Raw genomic sequence first — 21567 nt, 5'->3', positions numbered from 1 at the left:
CGCAACCCTCTAATAATCACTGACACTCGCAGCTCTCCTACATCCCCTCCCTCTCTCCTCCGGCGCTCCGAAACCGGCAATTGGCCTCAAACGAGCCAAACTTAATCCCATCATCCTTTGCCTCCCGCCTGCAACGCTGACTAGCGTGCCGACAGAGAAGAACAAAGGGACTAATAGAGCCTCACCTCTTCTTTTCTCGCTCCTTTCCTCTCCCGCCTCTCTTTCTCTCCCTTGCTCTCTCTCTCTCCCTCTCTGGCGGTCTGTCACCCTGCCTCCCCTGTCAAATAACCGCCATGTTTAGCATCGTCTCCTGTCGCGGTACAGTCTTCATTGTTCTGTGTAATTGCACTCAGCGGGCCTTGAGAGCTGCGGAGCTCCTCTTCAGACGGCTGTGTTACTTCCTCACCTCTCTGTGCTGTTTGTCTTTCATAAACACATCCTCCATTCAGGTCCGCAGGTATCCTGGTGCTGTTCGGAGAGTGCGACGGGCAGCCACGCCACGGAGCCAACAGCACATGAAAACGACTTTGAAAACCAGTGCCTTGACCTTCTGGACTCCCACGCTCAATAAACGTAATGTAGCTCCTGCGCGTGGCATGCTGTCACCTGCCATCGCCACCTCCCCCCCTCCCCCCCCCCCCACCCTCCATCTCTATTCCTCTCCTCTCTTCATCCATCATTCTGTCGTTCTCTAAACTGGGACAGCCCATCACTGTGGTGCTTAACCCCTCTGTAGTAGTCGTCGTCCCCCCTCCCCCCCTCGGCTGTTGCATCTATGCCTTCTCCACACCTGCCTTCAGGCCAGAGAATGTGCGGGTCTCTCCTGAGGGGATTGCTGGGACTGGTCACAGTGACTTCTGGGCTAAGGACACCTTTGTCCCAAGTCTATACCTACCCACAGCACGCACACAGACCTACCGAAACATCCTGCCCACCCCAAGAACCACTTCCCATCTATCATCTAATCCTGCCGTCACAGATGGTGACCCAACCCTGTTCCACTTTCCTCCTCCTCTCCACAGACCCATACCCGGCCGTGTCCCTCCTTATGTACCCGCCTCACACACACCACCCTCACGCCCAGCCCCTGCCCTCCTCACCCTACTCCTCCTCCCCAGTCCTCCCTCTGTTCCCCCAGGGCCTCTCTCCCTTCCTTCCCCCACCCCTCCACTCGTGGCTCCTTCATTGCCGCCAGAGAAGCAACATGAGCCCATGAGGTTAGGGAAAGAACATAACGGCATCATTATCCCCCAACGACAGCGATGACAACAACGATGGCATATTAGTGCATAACGACATTGTGAGGGAGGGGATATAAAACAACGGGTCGCATTTTGGGAAGTTCAATTAAATTGCTAGTGACAGCATGCACGTGAGGGCATAGCTGCCGAACACCACTTGACTCCCCTTCATTAGAGTGTGATGGTGCCAGGCTAGACCAGTTTTATATTTGGTGTATTTATAGCTGAATAAGCAGCTGGTGAATGGGGCCCTGTAAGAATGCTGGGGGGGACATTGAGATCTGGTCAAAGACCATATGAGAAACTAAAAGGGGTGACATGCAACAAGATAATCTTGAGGTGTTTGTTGATACAATCGGAGAGGCGACAATAACAAACTTGGATAGGGGAAGGGGGTTGTAGGATTGGAAACAGCATGATGTATTGGGTACCAGACGCAAAAAGTTCATGTTTGTATGTGCTTGTTTATAGCCGTCTTTATAGCTATTAGTGTTGGATATTCCCTGGCCCTGGTCATTGCTCTGCATTGATTTCACTGAAACACTTTCCTACCATCAGAAAGAAAATCACTCAAGCGGAGGTTGACAAAGAGAAAAGAACAAGTAAGACATGTCAAATTAGCTTAGCTTAGCGAATCTCCTGACGATTGTCAATCTAATTAAAATATGGCTAATTATAACGTGTGTAAGCGTCAGATAACCACTCAGCCATAAAGTCTTGGCTGTCAGGTGTAAACAAGCCTTGTGACTGTTGGAGGAGGAAATTCAATCGACATCTGTTAATTCATCTCAGGCGGGAGTCCAAATTGAAAAATGGATTGCTGTGCGTGCCATAGATCTGCATTGTGATCAAGGACCAATGCATTTCAGGCTGCACCTGCTTAGTAAACGATAATGGGCATTTCACTGTGTTGCCAAGGGCATTTTATCTGGCCAATAACGGATCAAAGCGCCATCTTCTCCAGTCCAATGGAGAAGCGAGACTAGGGGGAAAGGAAGGATCAGAACAGAAGGTATAGGAGACAACAGACAAGGTGCTTACGACCACAGAATGTCTTCAATCAAAGAGTGAAATTCTTTCTGGAAGTGAACCAGAGTCTTCATTACAGTGCTCTAATGAGTAGAAAGGGGAGACAATAAATCTATTCATTCACTGAAAGCTCCCTGGCTCTGAAGTCCAGGCTAATGATATTGCATTTTCCTCTTTTAATAATAGGCCAATCCATATGGCCCCTGACTGCTTTCATAATATTACTCCTACTCAAACTGCAGGGGCAGGGTCTTGACAAAGCTCTTTACAGAAATCATTTCCTATGGGAGATTAATTGACGTTGCAGTGACAGTTTAAATGCAGGTTAAGAAGTTACTGTTAAATCAGGTGTTATTTTGCACCTTTAATTTGGAGGCTCTCTATTTCCATCAGTCTATGAATGTTCTTCATACACACCCAAGCAAGAGGCTGACTGTTTAGACAAACACATACGGAGAGGAATATAAATCAGCCTTTGACCAGAGTGTGAATAGTGAGCCTCTGGAGGAAGATAAACCATGACCTCATGATAAACCATGACCTCGTGTAGCACCAGCAGATCTCTCAGCCTGGTTGAGATGAACCTGATTATAATCCTGCTTCCTCTTCTCATGTTTGGCTCACCCTGGGGTCAGACACACAATAACACCCCCTTCTCTCTCTCTCTCTCTATCGCTCTCTCTCTCTCTCTCTCGCTCGTTCTCTCTCGCTCTCTCTCTCTCTCTCTCTCTCGCTCTCTCTCTCGCTCATTCTCTCTCGCTCATTCTCTCTCGCTCTCTCGCTCTCTCTCTCTCTCTCTGTCATACACAAACATGGAAAGAGAATAAGAAAGATACCACCCTTCGACACAGCAGGTTTTTCAGACCATAGGAAGAAATCCCGGTCTGAAGCAGATCCCATAGCATCGAAAAGTCAGATATTCAAAATTGTAGCTTCTCAGGTCAAGTAGACTTGACATAGATCAAGTAAGGATAAAGAAGATGGATGAGGATTGATGGACACGAAAATTCAAAGTTGAGTCATTTCAAGAAAGTGCAAAGCATGAAAAGAAAACTGTTCTTTTCAAACATTGAAAATCCAGAGTTGTATCTCAGAGGAGTACACAAGCCATATTTTCCAAACCCACTTCACCCTGTTGTTATATTACAGTAAAAGGAACTCAGTGTGATTTGCGATATTTAAAGCCTATTTTCCTGAAGTCTGGCATCTTAGATAGTCCCTCACCTAGCACCTCCAGGCCCACAGATGAACAGAGTGTTCCCCATGTCACCATTTGTATTATTTGAAGGTTTCTTTGTCTTGCAACATGGCGGTTCTATAAGCTCCGGAGACGGTGACAGTAAGGAAGGAAACTGCCGGAACAGGTAACAACCAGATAAGAGTCTGCAGTCAACAGCTACCAGAAGCTGACCTGTTGGGATTGCGTGTGTTAATGAGGGTGTATTATTCATGCGTGTGCAAATCATGACTGTGCTGCATGTGTGTTTGCGTGTGTGTGTGTGTGTCTGTGTCTGTAGATCATGATTGCGTGTGTGTGTGTGTGTCTGTTGATCCCGATGGCATGTGTGCGTTTTTCCGGGTGTGTGGGTGTGTGCGTGCAAGTGTCTCTCCCTCTAATCCTCCTGATGGTCCATTCAAATTAAAATGAACCTCCATCACATTAATAGGAACACAAGAGAACAATGGCAGTTTTTCTCCAGTCAGCGGGAAGAGGAGAGGATTATCTGCGTTATCGTCAGGACCATTACCATTAAACCCAGCCACCACTCTATCCATTCTTTTTAAATGAAAAGAGAGAATGGTGGTTTTCAACTGAAAGTTTCCTATCTGCCTTTAGAGGTTCTGCAGTTCTGAGTTTCTGCCAGCTGTTGATAGCCAGACTGAGTACGTAATTATAGCTTTATCTGACCTGGAGATCTGATTAGTCGGATTAGGCAATTATCATACTGTTTCACATATATGATGGTTGTCATGTTCCTCATTATTGTTGTCACTTTCATCATCACCCTCCTTTTCATCATCACCCTCCTCATCATCATCATCATCATCACCCTCCTCATCATCATCACCCTCCTCCTCATCATCATCATCACCCTCCTCATCATCATCACCCTCCTCCTCATCATCATCACCCTCCTCATCATCATCATCACCCTCCTCTTCATCATCATCATCATCATCATCACCCTCCTCATCATCATCACCCTCCTCATCATCATCATCATCATCCTCATGGTCATAACCTGCAGTTACTGCATCAGCACCCTTTTCATATCACTCCAGGACAGTAACAACTCCATCAACATAGTGATAATCAGCAGCCTAATAATTCCTGATACCGTATGAAGACTAAACTGTCCTATTAAACGTGTTCAAACTTCTCCCACAGGCCCAGTTGTCTAGTCACACTCACACAAGTGAGTATGAGGTGCGACATCTGTCAGGCTGCAGTGTTCCACATGATCAGACAATCGATGCCGAGTTCCGTGCACATGGTAGAAAAAAGGTTTTGGTGCTGCGGGTATGTGTCAACTCAATATAACACTCCGCAAGAAGGGACGGCGTCACCACCATGTGAGATTTTACCTGAACATAGTCTGTGTCTAATTTAAGAACCGGTGTAAGTGGGTGTGGGTATCTTCCCAGAGAGATCAGTGTGCGTGTCCTTTAAGCTTGACACAGCTTGTAGCCCCAGGTCCAGTCTACCCTTCAACCTTCACCAGCCACCGCAGCCTCCAAACGGCGGCTTGGGTGGGATTGTCTGGGTGTAAAAGAAATGGAGAAAAAAAACGGGCAGGGTGGAATTTTATCCAGTTCATGCCAAAGCCATCCTGGCCGTTGCCAAAAGCTATGTGCTGTACAAACGTTTCAACTGAATCAATCTCAATATATACTCAGGCCTTATCTGAGCAACCAAATACACTCTGAGCTTTCGAAGGCAATGGATGTGTAATTGGAGCAGGACATTATTGCAAATACAAACATATCCAGTCTAGTTCAAGCTGTTCAAATCAAACGTGGAAATGGAGTTAAGAAGATAGGGAAAATGAATATTTTGCCAATGACATAGTCCAACCCTGGCAACAGCTGGAAAGATGCATAAAAAGTCCTATATGCAATGATTTAAAGGAACACTGGGATTCTGAAAGCTCGGTGGCAGTTTAGATAGAAATCACATCAGACAAAGCTAATGCAGGCAAAGATTTTTTTTTAAAACACCTTTTAAAGGATTTGCCAGATAAGCCTGGGCTGTGCGCAAGGGGGCCCTAAAGGACGCCGGAATCGATGGATGAGAGGGGATTTACTGTAGGGCGTGGAGTGGGAAAACTGTTATTTAATGCTGTGTGTGAGAGGAATAATGAAGCCGTGAAGAAGCTCATATGCCTACCGTGCCTCTCATCATTATCAATGGCTTAATCTCCCATAACACTGCTTCAGCAGGCGCACTCTGATCTAATGTGCTCCGCTTGTCCATTTAACACCTCCAGAATTACCACACTCATATGCATTTATGTATGACTGAATGGAGGAGGGTAAAGATGACTCTTTGCCAGGATGAAAAGATTATTACTTTTACGAAGCTGGGGAGTTGGAGAAACACACACTGCATAAACACTGTTAATACTCGTCGTGTCATCATGTTTTACGTTCTAGGCCGTGATACAAACCGTAGCAGGAGTTAATATGCTATTCAGTGGTGCTACTGGCAGTCACGTAAAACGTTAAAAAGACCCGATTTAATCACAGGCGTGGCGAGCAAGATCCAAGGTTCCAATACCGTCGTCAAGGTCCCCGGCATGTCTATTGGAGGAGGACGCCTTAGTGTCAGTTTGCGCCAGGCTGAGGAGATCTGAGCACGTAGCCCCCCTCAACGCAACATCAAGAGTAGGCTCTCGGTCTCTCTTGAAGAAGCCCTTAAATCTGAATGAGATGTCCAGGTGAAATTAAAGGTTTTAAAGGCTACTGCACACTCTGACCTCCAGAGAGTACCCCCCCCCCCCCCTCCCCGAGAGGACCCGCTGAAGTGCACCATCTTGTTAATGGAAATAAATGCTGTAACTGGGCCCCGTGGCAATAAGACTTGCCTATTGCTCGCTAAAGTCCTTCATTAACTTTATCTAAAATAGGCCCCTTCTCCGATAGTAGAAGAAGAAGGAAGAGTAAGCCGCTTCATCCAATTTCCTGGTATTATTCCAAATGAAACAGCGTATCGCTGTTAACTTTGCAATGTCAGCGTAGTGGAGTAGCTTTGCCATGATGATGTGTGTGCATGATGTGTGAGGGCTTCAGTATGAAAAGATGAATTAGGGAAATTAACTTCTCTTTTTTCAGTACACACAATTCAGGGCATTTGGCTTTCAGATATTTCATGAGATCAGCATAATATTTGTGGAGCTTATGAGTTATGTATATACATAGGACTGCTTATTCATCACATTTCCTGGTCGTCAAGTGGTAGGATAGGGTTAGGGTTAACCTAACCTTTTCACCTTGTTTCAGTAGTCAATAGTGTTAACAACAAGAACTGTACAACGGCAGCTGTGGAAGGCTAGCTCTGACTCAAAGTGAAAAGAAGCAGAAAACGATACCGTCTGCCATCAAATGATCTGGACCCTCTCCATACTCCATATCATGACGCAGAAAATGGCACAGTTAGCCCTAATTAGGATCACAAACTGTCAAAATGTTTTGCCACCACAATGTATGAGGTGTTATTTTGTAACTTTGGACGGATTTCAAGCTAGTCACAATATGGCTCAAAACAGATGACGGGGAGTAAAACTGTACTGTGGATGTGTCAATTCAGCGCGTCAACCTTCCTAAAGCAAAACCTCACAAGCACCTTCCATGGCGGCACACATTCTTTACACTCTACTGTATTCCTTAATAATCAACACTAGCGCTTCACAGCTCCAGACATCACAGCTCACCTAACCCACTTTTGCACGTTATTTTGATGTCAACCCACTGAGGGACACCTCCTCCATTTCTACAGTTTAATAGAGGCTGTTATGTGGGCTCACAAGTATAGTGGCATGTGGCCTACATCCCTCCCCAAGACCACATCCTTCCCCAAGACCACATCCCTCCCCAAGGCCACATCCCTCCCCAAGACCACATCCCTCCCCAAGACCACATCCCTCCCCAAGACCACATCCCTCCCCAAGACCACATTCCTCTCCAAGGCCACATCCCTCCCCAAGACCACATCCCTCCCCAAGACCACATCACTCCCCAGGAATAGATTCTCCCAGACAGGAAGTGATGACGTTGATGTACCAAGGTACCGCTCTGTATATATGAAGACTGACAGCTGCCGAACTACTATCTCCAATCAGATGGTTGTCTACAAGACTTACAGGTTGTGGGAACCCAGAACCTGAATCGATCACAGCGTTCTAGTGGAGATGGACGACAATTTCTACCATGAATTATCTTCTCATAGGCCCAGCAGTAAAATCACCACGGAGACCTCTAAGAATTACACATTGTTATCAGCATCTAATCCAAATAAATTGTCTAGTGTGCGTTTAATCATTTTATAATTTTTGACATTGAATTTTTATTGTCAGCGACTATTGATTTAATGTGTAGCATTGTCATACCAACCGATACTTCATAATTTGGTAGAGGCAGGGGGTAAAATACTTATTCGTAATTTACAGCGTAAATAAAGGATGCAATGATGACTCAGAGCTCAACAGCTGAAATCAGAGTTCCCTCTTTGTCCCATTGGTTTTAATATTTCTGATTTATTTTCTTCATAACCTTAGTGAGCTGATTACCTCAACAGCTCAGCTGTGTTATTGAGACATTTCAGCATGAAATTTGTTTTTCCTCACTGAACTTTGAGCAAAAAATTCAACCATAGAGCCTCAAAAGCCAAGAGGGGCTATTAAGAGATAATTACTAATTATGCTAATTTCCAAAGTTGTGCTATTTCTTTCCTTGGTCATTTTATCTGTGGTTCTCAAGAGAAAACAGTTACCATTCAATTTTAATAACCTTTTCTTCTCCGGCTAAATGTCCTATGTAGGACGGTGTGTCCTGAACCAAGGCAAACTCCAGCATAACCTTAATCAGGATGTGCCTGTGAATTCTAAAAGGCATGCGCCAACTAAAACATTGTTGTTGCCAGCGGCAATGACCTTCATTAACCTCATAAATGCCAGCAGTGTTTTGTCACAGTTCTTAATACGGTTATCAGCACAAACAAATACAACAGAACTGTTGGAAGCCAAAAATAGTAGCATTTCCATCTCTCTGAAACTAAACTCAGATCCATCCCAAGCCCCCCCCCCCCCCAACACATATTTTCACTGACATTGGGTTGTCCTACTGATTACCGAAGCCTGCTCATTGCCTATAGTTCATTTGGGGGTAGCCTCTCTACACACAAGGCTAAACACAGTATCATTTTATACAGAATAAAAGGTTATATTCTTAACTTTTCTGACACCTGCACAATAACAGCAGTGATAAAGGTCAAAGTAACTATTCCTTACACAGAGACCACCTTCCCCTGCTGTATTATAACATGCGCGACAGGAAACATTTGTAATCTGTAAATTCCACACCTGCTTTCAGTAACATTATAGTAATTATACAAGATACTCCTGTATACAAGCTGTAATAGGTATCCTACACATGAGTTTTTTATGAAGGTGTATTTCTGAACACAGTATCACAACAGTAGCACTATTGTTATGGTCAACCAAAGGATCACCGACCTTTGAATTGTCTAACAACATAGACATCCACCAATCACTGGTTATCAAGCAACCCCCTCATTATTCATTCACAGCACAGGGTGCAAAATCACACAACAGCACTGCTGTGCTGTGGTCGCAAATCCCCGATCTTCTCCAATCAATGTTAAGATGGTTTCAGCTGTGCATCTCCACTGAACACTAACCACCTCTGCCACCTCACAGGTCCAAATCCCTCCTCCCCCCCGTGCCCTAGTCCCACCCAAGGCTGACCGCACCCTGCTTAACACTGTTTTCTACATCAAAAGTATCGTTAACACATCGGCCCTCTTCAGCCCCCCCCAAAAAAGCAACGTTTAGCTAGCAGCCGTGGCGTGTCACCAGCGACGGTCCCTTAGCTGAGTGTCACGTCTGTCTGGCTAATGACTGTGTGATGGCCCCTTGGTGTAGCTCGGCGAGGCTGAGCAGAAAGCCAGTGACCCAGTCATCTGCCCCGACCACGCCGCCCCTGCTTCCCCCCGGCCACTTCCCCACACCCAGCCCGACCTCCAGCACACACCCTCGCGGGGAGAGAACGTAAACAGTAATTGCTACATAAATTATGTGACAGTTGGTGTCAGCTGGTTCTGAATTCCCAACAGCTTTCGGATATGATGATAAGCTGTAAGACCTGACCTGACGAGTGTTTACAGTTAGGGAGAAAATGTCAGTTATTTCTTTTGTCTAAAGAACTGTTATCATACACTAATGATAAGAGTACTGGCTCATGGATTTCTATAGAATAGAGGCTGGGAAATTGAAAAATAAACGTGGAAATGAATACCGCAGTTATGTTGATAATGTGAGCTTCATCACAGCAATCAGATCAAATCAGAATAGATGCTTTGCAGCACTGTTGGAATATATGGAAAATGATTTTCACATTCAGTACAGTGCAGTACATTACAGTTCCTAGAATGTTGCGGTTAGGTCAAATGAGTTAAATGATGAATAAATGATTATTCTGTAATAGTGATCGGCCCACTTTTTATATATCTACTAATCTTAATATGTACGTGGGTTTTGATCAGAAGCACTCTCCTGTCATGTGGTCATATGCCAAAAAAGAACAATAAATCAAGAATAAAGTAATAAAATCGAGAGGAACATCTGCTTACACTCTGTGAATACACACATAGGTTTTTATACACAGCCCATCTCGAAATAATCTCCAGAATTTGCAAGGGATTAATTCCCAAATGCCATGGCCACATAATCTCAGAATGGGGCCTCGTTGCCAAGAGAACTATAATCATAATTGTTTGTGCTCTCAAGATGATGAGTGTGTATTAGAATAACACACAGAGAATTACAATCTCATCTCCATTATCTGAACGAGGAGAAAAATGTTAAAACAATCTGCTGACATATCTGGCTTCATGTAATTAACAATGGCTACACCACCCTTGGGTAAAAGGCGATTGTTTTTCAGGATACTTAAAAAAAAAAATGCACTTTCATTTCCCAAGCTTAGGGATTTTGTTTAAATTTGTTGACCACAATTTTGTATTCAATAGCAAATGGCAGATGTTAGGAAAGCAAAAATATATATCTCTCTCCCTCCATTTTTACCCAATCTCTCTGTTCTGTGTGCACCCTAATGTTGCCGCAGAATGTGAAAACATTGGGGACTGTTGTAGACACCGTTATAGAGCCGTTTTTGCTAGTTCTGAGAGATAGTTCATTTGCAATCGGCCCCTGCCCCTAATGTCCCATACTATCAAACTGAATCAGCAGCGCTGATAAATTAGCCATTTAGAAACACACTGTGAGGAAATGTCAGCTAATGTGCACGCCTTGTGTGTTACTCATATGCAATGCTTAATGTTGTGGAACCAATTCTGTCATTTCCATTATGTAAATACATTTACCTTGGCACTATATTTGATGTATTGTCTTCCTTGTCTCTATTACTTGGGCTATTAGAAATCAGATGTTATCGAGCTGTGTTCGGTTTTCTGCAGTTTGATGAGATGTGCAAACTGTTTGCGGAACCTTGCTAAGTGTTCTATTGATGTTAAGACTTGAAACTGAAAATGGCCTGAGCATTGGCTGTTCACTCATACTTACTGAATAAAACGCAACACAGACAAACTCAATGTGTTCCCTACTTCAAAACCACATCAACATGACTAGTGCAATGCTCATTGAAATTGCATTGCACAATAGTTAAAAGAATTCCCTCCTCTTTTAGTCGAATAAGAAAGGTACATTATATTTAATAAACAAGAATAATTTAACAAGAACATTCATATAATTTATACTTCACCTGATATGTGACAGACCAGTGAGGAATGCTTTTTCAGGTTTGTAACACTTTATATTTTTATAAAAAAAATACCAGCACGAGTTTACCTTTAGGTATATCAAACTGGAGGAACCTCAGGAAAGGGGAAATCTTTTTCAGTGATCTGGTTAGTTATGTCTACTTCATTTGAACAGTATTAATTCAAGGGGTTAATGTTTACATTTTGTACTGTATTTCTTCAAACTAACCCTAACCTTTTACCTTTTAATAAAAAGAACCACTCAAAAATCCCAACACACGTATATAAAAACACTACACATGGAGTGACATTTTGTCAACCTGTTAAATATTGGCTCAAAATATGGCAGATAACAGACAGAAAGTGACTGGCAGTGTTGGGGGGAAAATAGCCTGATCAATGAAAGTTTGTTTATCAGCGCGTCCAGACAGTGGCCCTGTCGCTGCCTGTACCTGTCAGTAGGAGCGATAAGGCAAGCAGGTCGGATGACACCAACCAGTCAGAGGCTATGTTGTCGCTGAACCTAGAGCCAATGACACATTCATTATTTTGCTTCTGAGGAAAGCCATCGTATCCTACGGCCTATAGCTTCGTCCGTTATCATGCGAGATGTGATATGGTTATTTCATATACTTGTTAACAACCATATACGTTAATAGAAACATTTAATGAATGCTACTTTAAGATTAATCGATTTTTTCCTCTCAGTCCTTGACATGCAATCCTCTCAGGAGTGGTTAGTGGCCTCAGGTGAGTGACATTAACATGTACTATAGGCTACAAATGCAAATAGATTGTGTTCTTCATCAACTGAGATAAATAATAGTGTGTGTAACTGAACCAATTAAGTTAACTATTTACTAAAATATGCTAAAATGTAAGTGAACAAATGCCTTAAAAACTTTAGATGTACAATATGGAATACAAAATATATATCCACATGAAGTGTAGGCTACAATGAATAGACTGCAAGTTTTCAAAAGGCATCAGTTTAATAGTTCCACTTTAAGCCGTCTCCAAAATGTTGAGGGTTTGGAAGTCCATATCCATTAGGCCTGAACTATCAACCTTGCTTGTGACTGAGAGACGTATGGTTTATAAGGCTACTTAGTGAAAACATCACATTATCTGTAGCCTAGGTAGGGTCGTAACTACAGCATGTTCCGTTAGGGTAAAATACTTTGGAGACACTTTATAGCACCGAAGTCAGACTCCAAAAAATGCAATTAGCACGATAAAATTACAATAATTACGTACACGTCGAGCAACGGTTAAAGGGTTTCTAACAAATTCATGTTCACCTAAAACGACTTTCTGAGGAAAATATAATCGCTTTGAATATTTTTTTTTTTGCCAAAATATTTTACAGACTATACGTTGGTCTGCACAGCTAGCCTTATGACCTCCACAACATCTTAGCAACAACGATGTCCACGCATTGCATGCCCACGCAATGCACATGCACACTGAATGAAGCAAACTTCAACTTTACTGGCAGAAGGTGACAATGCGTCACCGGTCCGATGGAACGTAAGCAGGCAAATACGTTTATTTGTGTCTATACATGGCATAAAGACAAATACAAACGCATTGTATTTCATTAAGTTATTTCGTAAAACGTCACCATCCAAAATGTTTAGGTGGTTAGGTTAAATGCAGCTCGACGTCAGTGCGCTCCGATACTCCCCCAAGGTGCACGCGACCTTTGTGCTCTAAATCCTTTCTTAAAAAAATATTAACTGATAAAAAGTTTACCTTTTCTCTTCGATCTTCTCCTCCTTCTCCTTTTAAACTTGCATTTGACTTGACTGCTCGGAGTTCCCGAAGCACGGGTGTTGTTTCCAAGTACTGATGCCATCACAATCGCTCGTCTGACGGTGAAGAAACTTGGATTTGCTGCGCGGTTGTTTGTTCTCAGTTGGTGATATAAAACAGTCCTCGGTGACGTTGTGGATATTTCTGACTCTCTTTATTCCCTCCCGAACTCTTACCGGGGAGTGTGTATCGCAGCTAAAGCTCTGTCTGCCCAATTACCTCTGAAACTCCTGCGAGCCTGCCTCGTCAGAGAGACTGTATTCAGCATAGCATGAAGGCTCACACTGATACCCACCTCCGTCGCGCGGAGTGTATAGAGCGTCTAGAATCAACCTCGCTCTGCGATAATTTCGGCACCAGCGACTTTGAATCCAATCCTGCAGGAAGCCTATCTATTTGCTGTCGCAAATTTTAATTAGATCCAACCACCGCTGTCTTCTGGCAGTGACATCACCAGTAGCCGCCCCACCTGCACCCCATTACACCCGTTCTTCCCTTGCGCTCTTACAGACGGAGCGCCCAATCCGGGCAGAGGATCACCGGAGATCCTGTCTGTTCCCACCGGGGCACAATAAGGAGTTAAAGGTCTCTCTGCTGGTGTGAAGGAGACGTATTTTGGTTAATTTCTTATCGGTCTCTCCGCTGCATGTCTTTGTACATCTTGGGCCAGAGATTATTGGAATTCTGAAAGAGGATTATTATTATGATTTTCAAGAAATCTCTCTCACCCACTCTCTCTTTATATCTGTTTCTCTCTATATATTTATTTCTCTTTCTCACACACACACACCCACACACACTCTTTCTACCTCAGAGTAGGTTACATTAAATTACCACTGTATAACCCGAGATGATGAGGGAAGTAGAGTGTTAAATTCTTATCTCATGTCAGTGATTCTCTAAAATAATGGCAGTAAAGTGTCGTGATAGTCAGCCCACCTGTGACGTGTAACAGGTTAGAAAAGTAGTTTGAATAATTGCACAAGATATTCTGTTACGTGTATTTCAGTTTAGTTTTTTATCTTTTATTTTGAAATCACAAGCACACTGGTATTGGGGGTCTCTGGTAGCCCCCCTGTCTCCCCTTGTTTTGTTCCTCTCTCCCCCCTTTCTCTTTCCTGTTTGATATATGCTAGGAATGAGGTAGGTGGTTGAGTTTCAGTGGGATAAACAATCTAATACATCAAACAATCTATGTCATGTTATTATCTATCCTCTTACAACTGATTAGTAATATGTGTATAATATATCTGAACTATCTTTGTGAAATATCCCTCTGACATATTGTTTATATGTTTTTTCCTTTTGCTACATAGCATTAAGAGTGGAGCTAGCAAACGGGAGACTCACCAAACTGTGTTTCCGTTGGTGTGCTTACACAGGTGTGATAACATTTTTCGTTACCTTTCTTAATATACATGTTACATGTCTGTTTGATATATGCTGGAAATGAGCATTGAGAGGAGCTAGCAAACGGGAGACTCACCAAACTGTGTTTCCGTTGGTGTGCCTAAACAGGAAATAAATATCACGTCTCAGCAACAGTTGTCAACGGGTCACATTTATTACACAACACAGAAGTTACACCGGTTACACTTGCATTGTTGGCATGTGTGTAAGGGGTCCGTACTGTAAGCTTCATATATCACATGCATGATGCACTGCATTTACAAGTGAATCAATGCAAAGACTTGGACATAGTAACCAGCGTCAATGGCTTTTGTTTTTACAAGTTCTATTTAGGCCAATAGTCTGGAGCAGGCTTGGTGACCTTCAGTGTAGGAGGTAAAGAGTTTCTGACAGGCTACCGCGGCCGGAAAGTTTGAAGAATGTGACATTTTGGCATTTTTTGTTAGAGCACAGTGTCGACTCTTTCAAAAAGCATTTGTGCCTTTCCTACCTTGCGGTTATGTTGAATTCCCCAGTCCTGTATGCAAGGTCAGGTGTGTGTTGGAGGTCCTCTCATGCCAGATGGATTCACAATCATACATAAAACATTGCTTTTTAACTCCAACACAATGAACTGGCCTTGCATTTCAGCTTTTCTTCCTAACATACAAGATGAATACAAAAGAGGTCATTATAAATTGCATTTAAAGTTAAATTCAGCTAAACTACCACAAAATCTGAATTATTATTGAAATCAGACTGTTGTCCAAAAATGATGTTTGCAAATGACCGTGAAACGTAAACTTACCTTTATTAAGGCCTTACAGTATGAATACATTTTCCTGAAAAATGAAAATTAAACATAACTAGCAACATCAGGTTTAACCTTCCAACTGAAATTCATTTTCCTTATGACATTAAAAAAGCCATACAGTTGCGGAAACATGACACGTTTGCTGATGTCAGATGGAAAAGTCACTTTGAGGTTCTATTGTGAGGTGGAACCGTTCCGAGGCTGCCTAAGGGGCCCGGAGCGCGGGTCGGTTCTCGGGGACACAGCTTACCCCGAGGACGCCCACAAATATCCATGTAAATTGCAGTTTAAGAGAAATCAATAGAAGTGACAAGTTGCCAATCCCACTATCTGGGGAGGTAATGAACGTGTGTGTTTGTGGGGGAGGTAGTCTGTGGAGGTGTGAACCGTTAATAGATAACAGCAAACAGGGATATTTGCAGCGGTGGGGTTGCATGCACACATACACAAGGCAGGGTCAGGGGGAGGTGGAGCCTAGTCTCACCAGGTCAAACGCCAACTGTGCAAACATACGGCTCATACTGGGTATTGTAGTCAGGAACTGTCACATGACATCTTACCTGTATTCCATATTTCAGTATGAGAAGATTTGTACCCTCTTGTATATTCTTGACGAAAGTATGACCTGAAGATCTGGATTCAACTTGACAACCGCCAATGTGTCTATAAATAAACATTAAAATACATCGAAAAACAAGCATGGTTACGACACAGCAACACGGCATTGTTAACGTTTATTCTTCGATCGCAGTTTAAAATCTGCGTCTTCAACATCCTTTCATTGCATGTGTCTGACTGGAAACTCACCAGTAGTCGAGAGACACCCTCTGTGAGTGACACGGGCGGTGAGAGCAGGTAGTCCAGTCAGGTCAGTGATGAAGGCCCCTTTCCTTCCCCGTGTGGGGTTTGACTTGAAGCTTTGTGGGAGGGATTAGGCCGCTGAGGTCTTATCGGAACCCAGGCTCCTCACACATGGTTCCACGGGACCCTTAGATCTGCCTTCATCTCCTCCCCACAGACGTTTCACTCCTCAGTCCCTAATCCAACAGCGCTCTGCCTCCTATTCCCTCCCTCTCTCCTCCTCTCTCACTCAATCACACACACACTCAAGCACACACACACACAAACACACATTCTCGTTACACGAGAACACACGTGTGCCCACACACGTATCGGATACACACATGTATTCGCATACTCGCATAAGCATCTGCATGACCAAGTACACACCCACCCACACGCACAAACAGGAACATGCACTGAGACCCGTCTGCGTGAACACTCTGCTCATGTTCCTTGCCTCTCAAACCCATGAGCATAGCATGATGTACCTTTCTCTTGTCCGGGGATCAGATGGCTGAGCGGTTAGGGAGTCGGCCTATTAATCAGAAGGTTGTTGGTTTGATTCCCGGATGTGCGAAATGACGTTGCGTCCTTGGACAAGAAACTTCACCCTACTTGCCTCGGGGGGAATGTCCCTGTACCTACTGTAAGTCGCTCTGGATAAGAGCGTCTGCTAAATGACTAAATGTAAAATGTCCAGGTGGAGAGGAAAGGCACAGTGAGAAGGCATAAGAGCAGGAACAAAAATGGCTGTTTCAGATGGCACAAATACCTTTTACTTGTTCTAATTAAGGAAAAGTGTCAAGGATATGCTGATGGAAACAGTCTGCCTTAGGAACAACGTGATATACTGTAGCAACTGCACAACAACAACCGTTGTTTTAGCCCATATTTTTGTTTACCGTTGAGTTGAACAATCATCGTCGTTGTGTTGTATGTAAATAACTGTCGTGAGTCATTTGTTAACTTAAATATAACAAGTGAGACGTACGTAGGCTCATCTGGATGACGTTTGATGTTTCACTTCCTCTACCTTGCTCTCATCCTCATTAATCATATCAGGTCTGAGGGGGAATAAAATGTGTGGCACACGTCTGTCCAGAATGACCCTCCCGTTTGGAAAGAGAAGATAAAGACATCAGTGACATTCCAGAAATGGCCTTTTCTTGGGGGCCCATGCAAGGAGAATAGGAATATAATTATTCATATGAGACAGAAGAGACCTGTCACTCCCGTGTCAGAAAGGTTTAAGGGCACCGCAAAATGTATGATTCCAGAAGGATTGTTATTTTCTCTTCGCTAAGTTAAACAAAGCAAGCCGGTATGGAAGCTCTGATTTACAGGCGAACCATTAATGATCCGACAGAGAACAAAGGGTTTTTGTAGGTGTTTAAAAGTCTGAGTGCAATTATTGCGTGTGTACTTGTATTCAATAGATGTTGATTGCCATTCCTAAGAGAGACAGAGACAGAGTGAGAGACCAAGAAACCGAATGAGAGAGAGAAATGCAGCCGCAGAGAGACAGAGAGAGACACTCATAGATCAGTACCCAGGGTAAGAATGCTCGCACTGCCGGTTTAAATCAAGCCGTAGCTTCCTGTGGCTGCAGGTTGAAATGTCCGACTGCATTTGGTTCTAAGTTCCCTACCTGTTCTTGTCAGGTACTGTGCTAGGGAACTCGAGCAGAACATTCACCCTACCTAGCGCAACTGAAAAAGAAGAGGTAATACAAGAAGTTGTAATAGATAAGTGTACAGGTATGAACAGCACACAGTACGTCTAACTTGGAAAAGTCAGAAAAGTACCGACATGCTGATTTAATCTTAAATACCTGATTTGAGATTAGACCTCTTTGTAAAACTGTTAATTGGACTGCTGTTATCACCCCTGTCAGATACCAGAAACCCCTCGGTAGCAACCATGACTATTGCACGGTACTGTCATCCTACATGGAGTCCCCCTTAAGACATTAGATGTAACCTACTGGACCTGTGTGATTTACACAATCTATTATTAACTCTGCTGGTTTTAATCTGACAACAAACAGGTGACAAGGACAGGAGTGAAGGGCAAATGGATGGGAGTTAACAGGGCAGCACTCTCTTCAAACATCCTATATAAACAGACAGCACCCCAATCAAAATGGCCCTGTGCCCCGTAGACGAAACAGGATTTAATTGAAAAGGGAAAAGTGTGTGAGTGAGTGTGTGTGTGTGTGGCGAAGACAGTAACAGCAACAACATAAAACAAAACATTCTGTAAAATTGTAATTGAATTAATGAATGGACCACAATGATCTTTGCTTCAATTACATTATATGGACAGGTAGTTGTGCAGTAGAAAGTTTGTGTATTTTTGTATGATTTCCCACTAAATTGTTCAGTACATAAAAGCATAAATATTTGAGGATTCTCATTTGATTAATTTTTATTTTGTACACACCACACACATAGACACACACAAACATACAGTACACACACACGCTGCTTGGGAAATTAGTAAACAGAGCCTCATCATTCTCCAAAGCTCCTAAAAGGCCTTGAAGTTCCACTGTATCACATTTTGAAGACAGAGATTAATTGCCTCTTTTACGGCCCGACAGTAATCCTTGAAACTGTTTCCTGTGAGCGCGACAGCATCTCAGCCTGCCTCACTAATACAGACTGAAGAAGAGGTAGGATACAGAAACACAGCCTCACATCACTGAGATCCTGCTTAGCAGAGCTCCACCACAACCTCCACAGGAAAAGTCTACTTCCTGTAATGAAAAAAATCCCCACATCTGCTACAGACTAGTGTGGCAATATTGTTTGAATTATTGTTGTTCTTGTTCCAAGCTTGGCAATCAGACCATATGGAGTTCTTAGTTTGTAAATCCTCGAGAATCCAGTCAGGATTATTACATGTTGAAAATGCAGGATGTTCATGATGAGGGTGTTGGAATTGGAACAGTTTGGGCTTTCTGAACCCTCCTATGTCATGTAGCATATGCTGCCAATGGCTCATCTAAGGTCAACCACATTCAGCATTTCATAATTCCAGCAGATGGCTCCAGGCTTTTGTTAATTAAATCGTCTTTTTTTTACTTATTATTGTTGTGAAAATCCAAACTATGACACATTGTTTCCTACTGAACATTTTTTTTTTTTACAAGCTTACAGAAAAGTGGGCTTTTGCTAAATGCTTTAAAATGAGTCATATACAAAGGAAAGGTCATTGTTTTTGACACTGTAGAAAATACAATTTTGTTGGCCTCAAAAATGCTAAAATACAGAGAAAACTTCAGCCTTTACCACATGTATCCTGGGAAGTAGACGACTGGTGAGACGAGTAGATTTTCACACTGACTCCAGGACAGATTTACACTGAGGTAGAATAGTTCACCCAACAGGTCTCACTGGAAACGTCAGAGTCTGATTTTGTGAGCCCCTTAGCAGGAACCAGGTCTGCATTGACACTGATTGTAATATCCACCAACCAACTCCAGCCTCCTGCCCTGCATCACATGAACGGAACGTAATCAATCTGTAATCCAATCAGAGGTTGCCCTGGTGGTGACAGACAGAGCGCTCCCTGTGGGGTTCTGATGAGGGCAGGGGTAAAGGTGCTCCCAGGGGGCTGAGGGGCATCGACAAGGTGCCTTATTGTCCCAAGGGGGTTCAGGAAATTACAGTTGGCAGTTGGCAAGTCTGAAGGTCTTCCTCTCTCTTCCTCTGATCTTTTCATGGTGCCTCTTTTTGAGACTTTTGCCTTTTTATAAAATGATGTCCAATTAATTATGAACGTGTTGTTAGGATTATACCCCTGATACAGACAGTAAATCCAATCTATATATGAGCATGCATAGCAAATATCCTAAATATCATGCTCTAAAACGAAACCGTTTACAACATATAGATTGAATTATGGTCATTAATATATTAATATATGATCTTCATTTGTTGACAGAACGCTATAAACCTCTTCACCTTTGCATGGTCTTCATACAGTATGAACCATTTAAAAGCCTAAAGTAGACTTAAGTCTATTTAACATTCATGAGTCGGGGGACATGAGTTTGATATGGCTGGGAAACCCCATCTTTCCCACAAGAAACCCTCAGTGGTTCAAGGTGTGATTCATTAAAAATACATTACAGAGAATCGTGGAGTAAGCAGCTGAACATGAATGAAGAGAATGGAATGTATTTTATTCCCCACAATTTTCCTGAGATTTTTTCTTCATTGTTTGACATTTAACAACAGTGAATTTTAACAGCTAATTATTTCTGTAATAACTCCACTAATTTTATCACAATGTCAATGCATTCACTCCAAAGTGTCATGGCAACCTCAGACTTCAGACTCTGCTATCGTTTTCTCCATTCAACAACAAAACAGAGTTTGATACAAATCTGATAACAGTTAAAGGCAATGTAGAAGCATAACATCAGTCGCATAAAGTAAGACTTAGAAACTTTTGTGTTAGACTTAATGTTAGATATATACTGTATTGTTTTTTGTACATAAATGTTTTAAAAACAGATTACATGGGAATTAAAATAAAGTTTCTACAAGTGAACAGCAGATGGTAGTAGTAAACATTGTTACATGAGCCTTAACCAGGGGAAGGTACTCCTGATTCTTTGACAGGAGTATGGTCCAGTATATTTGTGGTCCTGTACTTTGCATGGATTATTTTTGGATTCCTATTTGTTTAATAGGACAGAATTTATGTTAAAATGTGTTCTCCTTCTACACGTTAAATACTTAACAGTTTGATTGCCATGACGCAACAAACACATGCCCGAAGTATACAAGGAAATTCAGTATGTACTGCACAGTGTGCATGCATTTAGATGTTCGTCATTCATGGTTGGAAATGTATTGTGTAAATGCTTAACTGAATGTGTAAGTGTTAGCGTGTGTGTGTGTGTGCATGTGAGCGAGTGGCTAAGTGTATGACTGTGCGTGAATCATATAAATCATGGGTATTCAAGTGTACAATAGTCTAATTTATTTCTCTGACCCAGGGATGATCCTTCTGGAGGATGACAGCATCATTAGTTGTCTCAGAGTTTCTCGGGGTACAATCGTACGTGTGGCCTAAACGCTGTTCAACCAAACTCAGGGCGATGGACCGCAAATCCCTCAAGTTAAGCTGCACATCCTCGTCTCTGAAGTTGAGACTTTCATCTGGCAGAATACAGTTGCTGTCAGGGTTCAGCTTTCCCCCCGTACACGAGACAGGAAGATATGCAGTCAAGACCAGATTTCAGCTACACTGCAGTAACTGCATCTCCTGTACACCGTTGCTGGCGAGCATGCGGGGTTGAAAAAAAAGAAACATGATGTCAGATGGTTGCAGGTGATATCAAATGGCTGACCTCAGATGAATACACCGCTGGCAAAATTGTGTGATCAAAATAAGTTTTGAGGTTA

The 21567-nt window shown here is 42.8% G+C and overlaps 1 protein-coding gene across 1 annotated transcript in view; it reads right to left on the bottom strand.

Moving 5' to 3' along the window:
- The window catches only part of adarb2 (adenosine deaminase RNA specific B2 (inactive)), a 99666-nt gene extending 86096 nt beyond the window's left edge, over nt 1-13570 (bottom strand). Inside the window, exon 1 of the mRNA XM_047024152.1 lies at nt 13042-13570. Coding sequence (XP_046880108.1) covers nt 13042-13144 — 103 coding nt within the window. The 5' untranslated portion in view covers nt 13145-13570. The remainder of the gene's footprint in view (nt 1-13041) is intronic.
- Between the last annotated feature and the right edge of the window lie 7997 nt (nt 13571-21567).

This window comes from Hypomesus transpacificus, chromosome 8 (genome assembly GCF_021917145.1).
Source record: "Hypomesus transpacificus isolate Combined female chromosome 8, fHypTra1, whole genome shotgun sequence".
In the NCBI taxonomy this organism is placed as follows: Eukaryota; Metazoa; Chordata; class Actinopteri; order Osmeriformes; family Osmeridae; genus Hypomesus; species Hypomesus transpacificus.
The sequence above is the reverse complement of the archived record's forward strand: the minus strand, read 5'-3'. Positions and strand labels throughout refer to the sequence as shown.